The 15,573-nt window shown below is 47.9% G+C and overlaps 1 protein-coding gene across 1 annotated transcript in view; it reads left to right on the top strand.

The window, feature by feature from the left end:
- The window catches only part of LOC135910045 (uncharacterized), a 33,478-nt gene extending 18,368 nt beyond the window's left edge, over nucleotides 1–15,110 (top strand). Inside the window, exons 5-8 of the mRNA XM_065442004.2 lie at nucleotides 3,688–4,096; nucleotides 6,141–6,457; nucleotides 7,894–8,373; nucleotides 12,413–15,110. Of these exons, the coding sequence (XP_065298076.2) occupies nucleotides 3,688–4,096; nucleotides 6,141–6,457; nucleotides 7,894–8,373; nucleotides 12,413–12,632 (1,426 nt within the window). The 3' untranslated portion in view covers nucleotides 12,633–15,110. The remainder of the gene's footprint in view (nucleotides 1–3,687; nucleotides 4,097–6,140; nucleotides 6,458–7,893; nucleotides 8,374–12,412) is intronic.
- The last annotated feature ends 463 nt before the right edge of the window (nucleotides 15,111–15,573 follow it).

The raw sequence follows: 15,573 nt of genomic DNA, 5'->3' as shown, positions 1-15,573 counted from the left end.
GTGCGTATTAACTAACCCGAGTGGAGAAGGGCTGTTTCGGTCTAGTTTGCAGCTTATGGTAACAGATTAACAGCGCGAGTCAAAGATAAGGACAAATAAAATGACAGGTCGAGCGCTGACATCCAACTGCATTTTTAGGACTATGTCGTCGTCGTCGTCGTCGTCGGCATCATCATCATCATCATCATCATCATCATCATCATCATCATCATCATCATCATCATCATAACCTTTTATGTCCACTGTCGGACGAAGGCTTCTCCCTGCGATGTCCTGTTATCTCTGTCCTCTGCCAACCGATTCCAATTTGCATCTGCGAATTTCCTAATTTCATCACACCACCTAGTCTCCTGCCGTCTTCGACTGCGATTGCCTTCTTTTGGCACACCTTCTTTAACCCTAATGATCTACGGGTTATCTAAGCTACACATTACATAACCTGCCCGGCTCCATTTTTTCTCTTAATATCAATTAGAATATCAGCTTTCCGCGTTCGCTCTCTGAGGCACACCGCTGTCTTCCTGTCTCTTAATGTTACGCCTGTCATTCTTCGTTCCATCACTCTTTGCACGGCCCTTAACTTGTCCTCTGGCTTCTTTGTCAGTTACGAAGGAAGCATCAAAAACTATACAAAAGATTAACATGTAAACATGAAAGTAGAACCAGCAACCGAACATACAAAATGACATTTTGTTACAAGGTTTCCACGTGCGACATTGAAAACATTCCGGCAGAAACCATTTCAGGATGATGGTTAACGTTAATGTGATTAGCATTTAAGCAATGTAGCGATACACCATATTGCCGCCTTCAGTATGCCTCATGTATACAAACTGCAACCGGACTCCTCTATCGCGATTCTCTCTGGACGCGCTGCGCCATCCAGTGATACCGCGGCAAAGTACACGCATGGCTGAATGTATATATGACGTGGGTCCGATTCCTACCAGCACTGAATAAATTTTAAAGGATTTTTTTTTGTCGAGCTGCACATAGTTGTTGTCATATATCCAGTGATCCATCTAACTCTCAGCACAGCAGCCCGATGCTCTGCCCATTTACAACCGTGCATTACCGAGTTACCCAAGTTGGAGTGAAAGTGGTTAGACAGGGACAAACAAACAGACAGACATACGGCAAACTGGTTTAAGTTACCGAAGAATGCTAGTCACATTAAAAGTTGTAAGTCAGCCCTTGTCCTATCGTTTTCTCTATCCTTGTCTCATGCTCACGCTGTTAATCTGTTACTCAGAACTTGTGTTGAGGCACGATATTAATACAGAAACAAGCAAGTGTGGGGAATAGATGACGAGCTAGGGATTGGTGTTTAATGGAGAATTCATAGGAAAAAGCTGACATGGCAAGACAAGCGATGTCTGTGTATGGATGTTAGTCAATGGACTCCAGGGTAGGGAAACGTTGTCGCGGGACCTCGCATGTATATAGTGCATTTGATGAAATTGAAAAATAAAAGCAAAGACTTGAATACCGAATGCGGTTGGCGCAGAAGACTCCGATTAGAGGAGTTCCCCTGATCCTTACGGGGATAAATGTCCGGGCAGTGGTGAAGCACTAATGCCCGGTTTCCGATTTTCTTACATCGTGGACAACGATTGACCTCCCAATAGACATACGAGAGGTTAACGGAGGTTGCGAAGCCGAAGTGTAAAAAAAACTCGGCGACTACTCTTCACTGAAAAGAAAACTGAAGTGGAGGTTCGGATCCGCACAGTAGTTCAAACGCATCATTTTTCTTCGGGGAGTTGGTTTGGTTTTCAATTCCTATTGTGCTCGTGACATCGCATATGCACAGAAAGGTTGCTCTGCGTAAGAAACAAAAACTCGTAATAGGCACAGTGCTTTAACGAGAACCATTCAATGTCATATGTCACGTTTCTGTGTGTTTCGCAGGCATTGAGGTGCAATTTCAGACTGCCTGCTTCAGTAACTTGCAGCAGGCGCCGTTCTGCTGCTGCCAATTGGTGAGAGACATAAACGACGCAACATAGATACGCAAAAGCATGTTTACTTTGTCGGTATCGTAAAGAATCCCGCTTAACTATGTGCATCACCAACGGCGAGAGTGACCGACAAACAAAGAGCAGCTCGGAAACGAGGCGCATTTCTGCCGTCAGCGTCACCGGGATGTTCCGCATCAAGTCCAAAGGTGCGGGGATAAGCCGACGATGGCGGCTTGATCTCGCGTGCGCTAGAGAGGAAAGCAGGGGGGGGGGAGGGGGAAGCGCGCCGTCTTCCGTCGCGCGCAAGGCGCCGGGGGGAGGGGAGGCAGGGGGGTGTCGTTCGTTTTACTGCGGCGGCTGCTACTGACCCTATCTTGAAAGCGATCTGCGATAGCGACAGAGTTTGGGCGTCTGGGCGCACCGAGGGCCGATAGCTTCGTGTGCACTGTGTTCTCGCCGCTTAGAGTTCGCGTTGAAGCAAGAGGCAGCACGAAGGTCAATTCACTCGCTGCTGCTGCCGCGCTTCCTCACTTCAGCGTTTTGACAGCGAGTTTCCGCGGTCATCGAATGAGATGTGTTCATGTTTTCTTGTGCACGCGTGACACCATGCTTCTTAATTTAGCTGGTATGTGAATGTTTACAAGTTTATATTGCCGATAAACCTACTATCCTTACTTCGTATACCTGTCTATTAATTTGCTATCGCTATCGATAGCAAATTAAACTGCGACTTCTTCTTTAGGTTCTACAAGTTTTCAGTAAAATCCCGGTAAACGGTCGGCTTTCTCAAAACAAGTGCTACTGCCATCACTCTGATAATCATTCGGTGGTCAATGAGTACAACAGAATGCACACATCGTTGTTTTTTATTTTCTCACGAGCGGAAGGGGCCGTCCTCATTTTATATCGTCCTTGGGGTATTCACGACTTTCCCGAAAATACTGGACCCACTTGAACACAGCTCTTCACTTAAGGGCATCCTTTCCATAGACATCTTGTAACATTTGATAAATTTCTGCACCATTCTTGCCCAATTTTGCAATAAATTCGATATTGACTACTTCCTACGTCTGTTCATCGACCTGCATTTCAACAGACGAAAGTTAGGCTTCTCAAAAAGTGCAGGCATAAATTCTGCCTTGTCATACAGCAGTCTGACTCTTACTATAGTGGTCAAACAGGTCCTTTCGAGTGAAGAGAGAGAGAGAGAGAGCGGCAACGCTACACGCTCTCCCACATTTTTGCTGACTCACTAGAGAGACTAGTTAGTGCTTCTTCGTAGCTGTCGCAGCAATGCCAGGAACATTTCTTGCCTAATAAAGTGAAGTAATTGAAGACAAACAAAAAATGATGGACAGAAAAGTGTGTACATAAACGAGGAGCCGTTTCCTTCTGTCTGTGCCGCGAAAAAAAGATAAGCTTGTGGTATAGGTACGGGGAAAACAAGCTGGATGGGGGGTGGAGTAGTCGGGTCGCAGTACGTTGTACTTTCGGCAGGTTGCGAATGTATATCCAAATTTGCCAAGCACTGGGCAGTTGGCGTTGATACTGACTCTAAAAACACCTTCACCCGCGGCTTTCTGCCACAACAGTATTGAAGTGCGTATTCTAAAACGTGTGTCTCGCCAACGATTTCGCAACGTTGTCGCCTGCTTGCTGCTTGACACCTGCGCGCTGGCGTACATGCCCACATTCTACATCGTGCGCGTGGGGCGGGCTCACGCAGGATGCATGTTCGTTTGATAAAAGAGGCCGTGCACGACAGATACGCCCGGATAGTGTCCTCGGCGGTGTTCAACAACGAGACTTGGCAAGGCGGTCTCTTGGAGCGAAGCATGTACGTCCAGTCGAGCATTTTGGGCAACCTGAGCAACGCGGCCGTAGAAACGACGCGCTCATCGGCGGAGCCGTGGTTGGGTGACGTGAAGCACCTGGCCAGGTTTGTGACTCAGCTGGACCCGGACGACTGGCGGTACGCTTTCCAGTCCGCCTTTGGCGCCGCTGGCTCACCGCCCGTTAGTTTGGACGACCCGGTCTTCGTCAGCGACGTCAGGCTCCTCGACACCATCGAATCGCTCTTGGCGGCGCACTCGCCCTCGGACATTGCTGCGCACACGAGCTGGTGGTTTGCCCAGGTAGGTTCATTGCAGTTGTAGAGAATTAAAGTGACTGAAATATCAAATAAGGTGACCTATGCGTGGCGATTTGAAGGGTATCTCATTTATTTGGGCTGCTTCGTGCCAACGTCATCGTTGTCGGCGCAGTGGCACGATCGAATCATTCAATGCTTGAACTCCGATGAACTCCAATGCTTGAACTCCGACAGAGAAATGGTACGAGAAAGTTCAGAAGTCGGGGAGGATGAATACCAGAGGCTGAGATGTGCAGAAGAACGGACTGGACGCCAAGCGGCACACAAATTATAGGAGTAATGGTTATAAAATACAAGAGGTGAGGGCAAGATAGCAATAACTATAATAAAAAAGACAACACACTCAAGCGATTCCTTCGGCTCTCGACTCATTTACTGCAACAGCAGCCTTCTCCCACAGCAGTGAACAAGTGGCTAGAGGTTGTATAGGGCTGTTGGTTGGGGTCAGTGCGTTCGTAAAATAATATGTTAAATTAGGGATTTGAAATAAAAATGACATATTTAGTATCTAAGCGACAATAATAAGTTCAGTTATATTAGAGAAAGAAGAGTGTTGTTTACGTAAATATGCTGTGTCTTTGTCTTCTCTGTGGTGCACGAAACTTCCTTTCCGTACTGCATAGCAATGCATTTTGTGGAATTCCGAGCGTGTACAGCGGGAGACACTGTAAAAGGAAACAATCTAATGTACGCCTCTCAATCTGCTGGCGCTGAAGCTGCAAATGCCTGCTGAAACTACGCCAATGCACTGAACAGGTGCGTACGGACAGATGCCAGCGTCACCAGTCATAAGTGTACTGCTGCAAAGCTAGGGAACTGTGCACTTGCCGAAAGGAAAAATTCGCACTTTCTCTACACTCATCTGTTCCTTTCAAGCTTTCAAGCTTTTGACGTTCAAATGAGGTATATTTATTTACTTGAAATGTACGGTTTTGTTGAACCTTCTATTCGCAGCTGTTTGGCCAAAGGCTTGTGGTATTTTTTTTCGAGGCGTTTCAACATTCTACTATTGCAATATGCGTATAGGATTGCGTTGAACTAACCACCTGATTGTCGGAGTATTGTGGGTATGTGCCATGTTCGGGGGGGAGGCTGATCACCATCATTGTCACGAAGACGCTTCCTTTGTGCCGCCGACGCTGTTTGCACGAGCATGATGACGGATAACTGCAGGCCATGCAACGCAGCGCAGTCCTTTCAAGGACAATTTTGATGTGATGCACATAGTGCCATCCTCTTCCGCTGCAGTTAGGCTTGTTCTGGCCTCCGAAGTACACCCGTGAGCAAAAGTATACGGACAAGGGATTGCGTGATAAATATAATTTTCTGAATGCAACTTGAAAGTAAAGATTGCAGTCCAAACTTGGCATTACGAATTTTCTAGTGCAGTCGTCAGTTTCCGTTTATGCGTGTTAATAATGAAGAAATTCTGTTTCTTTTCGGCGACCCTGTGGTCCGCACACTTTTGCTCGTAGGTGTACATGCGTAGGAACCATCGCTCTCAGATTATGTGTGGAGGCGTAACACCTTGCCGTACTGGCGCTGCGCTCTGATAGCGCGATAGCGCAGTGGGCAGCCAGCCTGACAGTGGGATGCACATTAGTGCAGTGACACGGGTTCGAATCCCAGTTATGGCCATCGGGGATAATGTTTTACTTTGATGTGCGCTATGGCGATGGTGACGCTGGGGATGACGAGGCGGCCTGACGACGAAGAATTAACATCAGTGACGAAAATGGTCCTCGTCAGCCTAACAGAACAGACAAGGCAAATCTAGTTTCAGACATTCAACTGCTATCGTTAAAAAAAAGCGCGACCATTTGTTTGCAGTTGGTTTATGGATCTTGGTTTATTTATTATTATTATTGGCTGAGTGCTTGAAGCCTGCTTTGCCTCCGCCACGAGTCGGCTCCGGGATGGGCCCACGCTTGTCTTTCTTTATTGACTCAAAAACACATGGAACCTTAGCCGTGCACAGATTCGCCGCAGAAATGACGTTCGTTTCGTCCGCCCCAATATCCTTGCAGGTTCTGTCTCCCTTGGCGTACCAGGTTGTAATGGACTCCGTGCGCTCTACCGAGTTCCTCGGCGCCATGGTGCACGTGATTATGTGCGCCATGCAGGTCGAGTCCGTGTACAACGTGCTTCTCGCCGTGCTCGAGCGCAACCGCCTGACGACGGAGACGCGCGCTTCGCTCGTGCTGCTCTTCGAGCGACTGCGCAGTGTGGCGGTCACGAAGGTCGCCTCCTCGCACAGGCTCGACGGCGACGCGCGAGCCGCATTTGCCGAAGTCGCTGAGGGAGCGCAAGCCGTCTTCTGGCCCGAAGAGAGCAGCGATGGCCGGTGAGTGAAGCGCTTAGGCAAAAAAAAAAAAATGGCTGAAGGCTTAGCTTGGTTAAGCCTGGAAGATTGCGAAAGCAATACCCTTGGCTGCGCCTTGGTTCGGCTGATGGTGTGGACATGGTTGCCCTTTGTTAAACTTATGGCTATACATCATCCGACATAGCGCAAGGCAGCGCGCCGACCACTGCGAGGAGCCGAGCTGTAGCCCCATTTGCCCTCCTAGTGACGTCACACCAGCGAGCGCCCTCTCTCGGTTACGCTGCTGCAGCGGTGCGCAATGCTTTGCCTCCACCATCGATGCCGCGAGCTGGGGCCCCGTCTCTCGGTCTGGCGTGACGTCACACGGTCACGTGACGCGCAGCTGTGTAAGGAGGCGCCACGACGACCGATGGGCTGAAAGTGCGAGCAGTATTGCTTTCGCACCAAAAAGAGTTCGTGGAAAACCTACTCCGCAGTTGCTATCCAAGAACGTGTTAGCATGCTTTGGCGAGGGTTATTTGTGGCACTACGCTGCACTATGCATTATGGGTGGCGCTCCCTTTACAATCGTGCCTTGCCCGTGTACGGAAACCAGCCGGTACTTCAAGCGCCACTTCCTGGAGGACCTGTTAGCAACCTCGTGCAGCGTCTGCGACCACCTCTCGTCGCAGGCGCAACGTCTCAAACGACAGCGTCTGCGTTTGCGACCAGATGTGCAGCGTCTCAACGACAGCGCATCAAACGCTTTTACACGAGGAAAGAATGCGACAACGCTCCCCCTACCATCGGTACCACCGCTAGGTGTTACGGTGTGTTCTTTCACTGCCGATACCTTAGCAGTATATTGCACGGTCATGGATTTTATGGCAGCAACAAAGGTGCTTGCTCTAAACAAGCTGTCACCTCAGTCATATGCTGCTGACTCAGTAGCCACACTCCAGCTCTCCGTGATTGTCTACAACGTATTTACAATATTCAGCGCTCCTCTAATCAAGTTCACTCTCGACAATGACCTAGCTGGAACTAGGCGATGACAAGAGTGTCCATGTCGGAATTTCCTGCATGAGCAGAATCATTCGGTTTGTGGTACCGTACCTCCATACGGTGGTACCGGTGCTAAGGGAAGCGTTCTTGCACTGTACCACCGTGCTGTTTTTACTGCTGTGTCAAACGAAGTGAAACTTCATAGTAATTTTTTTAGTTTTTCGTTTAGATTGAAGAACTCTGGCGGTAGAACTTTTTTGGGTGATGTTCTACGGTATCACTCGCTCGCCTGTCATGCAGTGTGGCCTTCGGCAGGTAGTACCGAAGATAACGCTCGGAAGCCAACTATATCGCTGGCACTGCTCTGTAGTCTGGGAGCGCTGCTGACTTTTATCTTGTATCTTGCGCCAGCGCTGCCATTGCGATCACGTGCTTCGACCAGTAACGTGTCTGCGACGCGCGTTTGGCCGCAGCAGCGAGGACGTGCTGTTGCGGGACCTGTACGGCGACGCCGAGCCCCGCTCTGACGATGGCTTCGTGCAGCGTTGGCTGTCCAGTCGCCGCGCCCTGCGCCGTTCGCTCGGCACGGCGGCCGGCGACATTGTGACGCGCATCTTCAGCGCCGATTACGTCAGCATGGCGTCGCACGACCCCTTCAGGCGGCTGGTCTCGCTGTGGACGGCCGCGCTGGAGCCGCCCTACCACGCCGAGGGCGGCACGAGTGCCATGCGCTACGGAGGCCTCGGATTCCTCCTCGCCCGGGAGCTGTTCCGGCTCGCCGACGTGGTAGCGGCAACCAGCGCCAACGACAGCAGCGTGACGAGACCTTGGAGTCTGTGGGAAAGCGAAGGCGACAACTCGTCAGCGCCGGCGGCGGAGTGCCGCGGAGAAGGCGTCTTTCCGGACCTCCCTGCGCTGGAGACGGCCTACGCAGCATACCTCCAGTATCGCAGGTACATAGAGGGAGACGCAGTTGAGGTGGTTTACGAAGAGATAGCTTTCGATGGTACCCGGGACTTGAGCTCACAATGTTGTTCCAAAGGAAAAATGGAGATTCAGAGCATACACGCAGGGAAAAGAAGAAGCTTAGAAGCCTAAAGTGACGATATTGAAGCCTTTAGCGTCAAATAAATTGACCAATCGGAAACATGAAGGAAAGGGAGAAGCAACTTAAAAGGGAGCATGGCGTCAGGCAGTCAGTTTCGCAAGCCAACCACCTCCGACACCTTTATCTCGTTATTAAGCCGTACGTTGTTCGATTCGTGGTAATTTACAGCGACGCTGGTCGCCTGAGTTTCCGCTGCTTTCTCCAGTCCGAGCCTCTCTGTCCTGTTCACGCATATTTACTAATTTCAGGCCCCAATACCTAAAACCATTGTCACCGTTGGAACAGAATACTTACTCCGGAGCGTTCGCACGATCAGCCGCGTGCTACATCTTTGGAGCTGTGCAGCATACAAAGAGGCGACAAACCCAGTGCAGTCGCGTGGGAGGACTAGAAACGACCGCTTGCCATCACATGCTTCGGTGCTTTTCCCACGATTCCTCCTTTTCCATATTTTTTATAACGGCTTGAACATTGCAATGCTATGCTCCCTCTCGATTTTTTTTTCTTTTTCATCTATGCTGCAGACGGCCCAAGTGCCTCCTAGCAAGTGACCAATTCACATGAATGACAAGCGTTAATTTCTAGTCATGCAGTTTTATCGGTTGCGTTGATGAGTTCCGTGGTCGATTCGTAATTCCTCGCTGCGAGGAAGCTATCCAACGGCCGGCACTGTTAAAAATTGCCGCGAACACAGCACTAAACGCCTGGACGTTTCTTCCCGGTCTGCTCTATCATTACTCAGCTTATGCTGGTGCCAAAAAGGCGAGTGAACAAATGCATGCAACTGGCGTCGCAGGAGGCTGTCCCGTTGCTTTCTTACGCATGTTAGTTTAAAAGCGAAGCTGTTAAAGCGAGTACAAGCGCATGAGAACTTCATATGCCAGTTTTCAGTTTTCTGAAAAAAAAAATCCATAACTCATGAAGTTTTTGTTTTGTGAAAATGTGGTGGACAGTAGGGTAAACATGCAGGCAGATTTTGAAGCTAGTGTGTCAATTGAACGTAAAATGAAAATTGCTTAAATGCGTTATATGAAACGCTTCAAAAGTTTCCCTTCTTGCCTGAAAAGGGCAAAAATGACAGAGTCCATATTTTCAGGAAATACGAGACCCAGCCTATGTGGTTGACGTACACCGAAAGTTTGGAGCGCGTGGAATAATTATGTACTTTGAAAATAATTACTACATACTTCCGTTAAACCAATTTTCATGCATTACAAGGCAGGTAGTTGCATTTCCTCGGCCTTCTTGGCGAACTATGCGAGGTACGGTGTTTATCATTTCGTTGATGTATGAAGCATGCTGTGATCGACAAACGATAAGTGTTTAATTCGTATAGGTTATTTAGTATTTGTAGAAAGTTACCTATTCAAGCATTTGAGTGTGTTTCCCAAAACCCTAAAGCAACTGTACAAGACAAGTCTAAATTCTGTGAAAATGGGGGGAATGTAAAGTCTGATGTGGGGGCGAAAATTTCCTGTGTATGTCTTGAAATGATGCCTTCATTTACTGAACTTTCCTTTTTGGTATTTCCTAGCTTGGTTCGATGATCTTAGTTTTTCCGGTGTCCTCGGTGAACTACACATAAATTGTTAAGGGCAAAAGGCAAGTTTCAGTGCCAAGGGTAGCGTATGTGTATCAAATATAGGTTTTGTAAAGAAAGATGTTCTTTAGCAAGTGCTTGAAAATGTCACGTTGGCATTTCCATGCATCTACATTTCCCATTTTCCCCAGATAACTCTGTGTTACACAAACTTTTCATTATGTAGATATGCGGGGCAAATTCACTGCAATATGTCCCGGAATTTCAAGTTCCTGGCTTAATGAGGAGCATTACAAATATTAATTAAACCTTCATTTTTTTCGTTTTTTTCCATGCCTGATATGACGTTCACCTGGTGTCCTCGGTGAAATAGATGAGGCAGTTTCTTTGCTTAGTGACAGCAAGGGCCACGTAAAGGGTGATGCGTAGGCAAAATTGAAAGTGGCACGGTTTAATTGGGTCCTTGGCAATAAATAACGCATACAAGTGATCAGGGGCTTTATAAGTGTGTTTTACGAACAACACATAATTTATGCCGCTTTCCTGGTAGAACTCGGAATGCTACCAAGATAAATTTATCGAAAGTGGGGGACGAAAGAGGGGGTGGGGGAGAGACTCTACGGACAATTTCTTTAGCGAAGCAATTTGTGTGTAGATGAATTACTGCCTTTGTAAAAAATTCTTAACAGGTGCTGGAAAGCGTTGTATGTGGGCAGGGTTTCAAAGGAACAGCCATATACGGGCAACGTTTTCAAGTATGTGATTTAATTACAGGCAACTGAAACTCGGCAACTGCTCGAAGTAAACAGCTTCGCTGGAAATTGGGTGGTGATTATTCAAGGTCTCAGCAAGTCTCCTGTAAATTTTGCTTTTTTGTTTGTTTGACTGATCGATGAGGCTGCTTAATGTCCCAGAACACCACCTAGGCTATGATTAGCCTTGCTATTTAACAGAATGTCCCACTACGTCTGACTAATTTTAGGCATTCTTTAACTGCAAAATGACAACCTTAGCGGCTATGGTGGACTCTATAACCAATTTCTATGGTTTCACAAAATTTTAAAGCGTGCTTTAATGGCACGTTCGCAAAAGCAAAACAAAAAAAAGGACAAAGCTAGCTATTAGAGCCTGTCGCTAAATGTTTCATTTGGAATGTCCGTCTGTTTCTCTCATTCCCCGCATTGCATCTTGCCTTCAACGTAAACAAATGTGACATCACAAAAACGGGCATATGCCTCATTACTGTTTATAAGAAGCACAGTTGATACTTGCGCTATTTAAAAGCGAATCTTGACTGTAGGTAATTTTTTTGTTGCTAGTGGAAGTCTTCTATGGCAGCTTTTCTTGCGGAATTCAGAGGACTTCCGACGTCGTTTTAGTAAGATCTTTGCAAGAAAGAAACCAGTCGCAGCACTCGGTTTGACATTGAACAGAGCGATGAATTGGGCTAGTTTGTGTACGTTCATTCTTATTTCGTACACAACGCAATGGGGACGAAGACACAAGCTGACATGAAGTATGAAGAAGCGCTATAGCGCTTCTTCGTGTCATTTTGCGTCTTCTTTTCCAGTCAATGCGCATCTTGTTCGCGTCAGTGTGTGCAGTACATAGAGGAATGAACTTGTGATGAGCCACGCCTTACAATGGATGCAATGTTTACTATCTGGTGTTTTCTATAGGTTACCTAAGCACAGAGGCGTTTTTGCATTCCGTTCCCGTGCGAAGGCGGCCTGGAGTCGAACCAACGACTTTATGTTCAGTAGCAGCTAGATCATTGCTGAGTAAATTAAATTTGGGTTGATTTTTTTTGCCTTCGACACTTTTTTTATATTTGTCTAAACGAGCAACATTGCCCTCGGTGAAGATAACGTAATGGTATTTTAGGCTTTTCTCTTTAATTACGAGGCGTTCTCAATGCCTCCAGGATGTTTTGTGCAGTAAATATATATGTATTATCCGTACATTTCGTGTATAAAGCACGTTTTCTTAGAACATGCAAGAATTCTAAAGAAAATATACAATAGGGAGCTTGGGTTTTGTGGAAGTTTCTTTATATGTAAGGTTTGAGCGGTCGCCATTTGTGATCCTGCGAGCTTAGAAGGCACGCGCACTACGCAGTATACTTATCGGCCAAATTTTCGCAGTTCGCTCCATGTGATGTCGACTCTGATCGCTAGATGAACGCTCAAAAGGCAACGCATCTTAGTATTGATGAGTGGCCTCAGGGGTTAGAAATTCGTCATAACGTCATAATCAACTTAATATGTGCTGCTATAGAGGTAGCTTTCAAATAACCATTTTTTTTTCGCATAGCTGTTGTGCATGAACACGACGCTTCTCGCAGGGATGAATACGACGCGCCGCTCTCGGACCTGGACATCTACACGCCAGAGCAAGTGTTCTTCATGACCGCCTGTCACACATCCTGTCGTGTCGACCCTGACGGCGCTTACGTGCCTGACCGTTGCACCGTAATCATGAAGAATTTCAGACCTTTTGCTGCGGTCTTCAACTGCGTATACGGGTCTCCAATGTACCCCTCTAAGCGCTGCCAGTTCTTCTGAACTTTCTTGCGACTAACGACCATTGTGACGTCGCGTTTTATCACTGTTAATTCTATGTGTTATACGTTGCGCAAATTCCACATGGCGCTGAGGCCCTCGCAGAGGCTGTTAGCGCAGTTACCAAGTGTAATATTATGAAATGTTCATATTGTTGCAAGACGTCTTTTAGTGTGGCGTGGCTGAAATTGTCGCATTTGTCGTAGTCTGGCCGTACTCGACACAACAAAAGCCCCTCCTGTAACTTTCCTGGGATGCGGAGAGCTCGCCCCAAGATTTTGCCCCTTGCAATGTAACCCACCTTCCGTGCCTAAGGATTGGGCACGGAGCATTTTGCTCCAGATAAATTGAAGTTGCATGCAATTCGGAGTGCATTTCACCGCGTTAGATTAAGCTGTCCTAGAACATCTGTTCTGTACGAATTACATTAACACTAGCGCGATCCGTCACGTACAAAAAACTTTCTAGTGTTGTAGCTGATACAAAGTAAATTTCACGAGCTGCATTCGCCCTTACTAGATCTTACTAATGCATTCGCCCGTGACGTATGGTACACATTCTGTAAACTTGTACTGCTTCCACGCGTTTTCACTGCATAGCGCACGAGTTGCAGCTGTATATAACTGCATGTATGCTTCCTTTCGGCAGCGTGGCTTGCTGTAGCAACTTGTGATGGTATGCAAAATCTATCCGCAAATGTTTCTCCACCAAACTTGTTGCAAGAAAAGCTACGTCATTCCACGTTAGAGCCCAGTAGTTCTTTTTTTACGTATGTTCTGTAACGAGGACATTACAGCCAACAAAATCTTACCCGAGAAGACTAGAGACTCTATCGACCATATCGATATCAACTTAGCAAAGCTAGGCAGGAAATGCAAATACGCAGAGAAGCATATATTTGTGATCTTCGCCGGTGCACAAGCGGGACGACTTTTAGTCGACTAAGAGATGTAGGCACCCATCCGGACGTTTTCTGAGAAAGCCGTGAAAGGCACTGTGTAATATGCTGAGTGCAGGGGCGTTAAGTCGCAATGTTTGTGCTGCAAGTGTTGTATCGCTTTGGCATTATCCATATGGCGTCGTCCAATGCACGTGTTCGCAACACCGATTTCGATTTTATAATACTCCTTTCGCGTCTGGTGAGCACTGTTGCGTGTGCCGAGGTATGCGTGGCCGGCAGGAGGTCTGGACCCCACTTCACGCAGAGTCAGAGACGAGGAGAGCTTTCTCGGCGAAGAATTCTTTATACAGTATGTACAAGTTGGCGTGGTTATGAGGAGAGAGCAACCGAGCAGCTCCAAGCTGCTTAAATAACACTTCCCCGTCCCCAGATTCCCCAAATAGTCCCTAAGGACGAACAAGTTCGAGAGAGAGAGGGTCCGGGCAGCCTCCGTGGTCCCAACGCCGCTTTCAGTGGCCGGCGCCTCCGGGCACCGCGCTGCGCCGTCAGGCTAATCTGGCGGTCGGTCGGTATGGGGCGCCGGGCAAGTTCAATGGCCCGGCATACGACAAAGGGAACGAACGATCTGCAAGGCAAGGTGTCGAAACATAGTCCTTGGGTGGTCGGTAAAAGGGTTGCCCCTGGCGCCGCCGCACAAAGGAAGGGGTGGGGTACACTGCTGTCCGCACGAGGAGGGGCCGAATAGCAGTCAGTGAGCCGACGGCCGCTTCCGTCGTTGACGCCGTGCAGCCGCGAGGACACCCAAGCTGTGCACTTAGTCGTCACGTGCCCGAAGCGGGCACCATGTGGGGTTTAATGCTGCCTCCACGGTCGACACACCACAGCACTGGCCTCCCGTCAGGCAAATTCCAAGGCACAAACATAACAGCACGCAAGTTTCTCAAGGGGAACATGACAGAGACGTCTCATGTTGTCACGGCAAGTGCTATTTCAAGAGACGTCCAAAGGGAGAGGGGAGTGTCAAAGGGAGCGGCCCAATTCTCGGCACGTGTAGTACGTAGGAATATTGTGTTTTCCGCAGGTTCTGTGGCGGGACGAACAATGCCATGGCGGGCATGCTATCGTTTCCTGCGCCGCAACGGTATACCTGCTCAGGACGAAGAGACGAGCGCAGCGCTTTGCGGCGTCTTCACTCTGCCAGTCCCCGTCGATTTATTGTGCGCTGCGATCCAGTAGACTCGTATACCTGCTCACTGGCTCTTTCGGCAATGGACTTCCGAGAACGCCCGTGCCCTCACGCCGTTCACGGCGCTCTAGGGAGCATTCGTGTGATGCCGTAGTATACGCCATACAGCCGCACTTTCTCGTTTGCTGTCCTGCGACGCGACCTCGTCGTACAGCCAGTGGGTGCCATATATCGTGGGGTGTCATGCAGGTGGAATCGATGGCCCCCGCCGCTGCAGCCTGTGATATCGCCACCGTCTCTAGAGTACAAGACGCAGGCCGGCGCTTCGTTGGCGGGCTGGAACCTTGTACGAAAATGGCAGCAACCTGGCCTATAGCCGTTGTAGAACAGTCACTTTGCCATTTCGACAGCCATACCATTGTTAACGGCTATAGAATGTTTTTTTTCTTCTAAACTTCATTCTTGCCACTCACAACAGGTCTGAGGAATAAGATTTAAGGGAGGACGAGGCAATGAAAACTTTTCTTATTTATGGGAATACATTGATAAAATTTGGCATGCAGGTGTCATTTGTTATGCTGATATCATAACTGAAATTTGTTTTGTGGTATTTATTACAGTTTTCTAGTTACCGCACTTGACAGCCTCTAATGGTCATCCCAAAATGAATTATATGATATAGGTTCGCCAAGATTTTCACATCAGCATGTTCACAAAGGCTCATTCTGTGCAATAAAGTTATTGGTTTATGTTTTAAGCGCCGAAATGAGCATAACTTTTTAAAACTTTCCTATGCATACTGTCTTACCAACGACTTTTGCAAAAAACGCATTATAAAAGTTTTATGAAGTGTACAA

Source organism: Dermacentor albipictus, chromosome 1 (assembly GCF_038994185.2).
Source record: "Dermacentor albipictus isolate Rhodes 1998 colony chromosome 1, USDA_Dalb.pri_finalv2, whole genome shotgun sequence".
NCBI lineage: Eukaryota > Metazoa > Arthropoda > Arachnida > Ixodida > Ixodidae > Dermacentor > Dermacentor albipictus.
The sequence above is the reverse complement of the archived record's forward strand: the minus strand, read 5'-3'. Positions and strand labels throughout refer to the sequence as shown.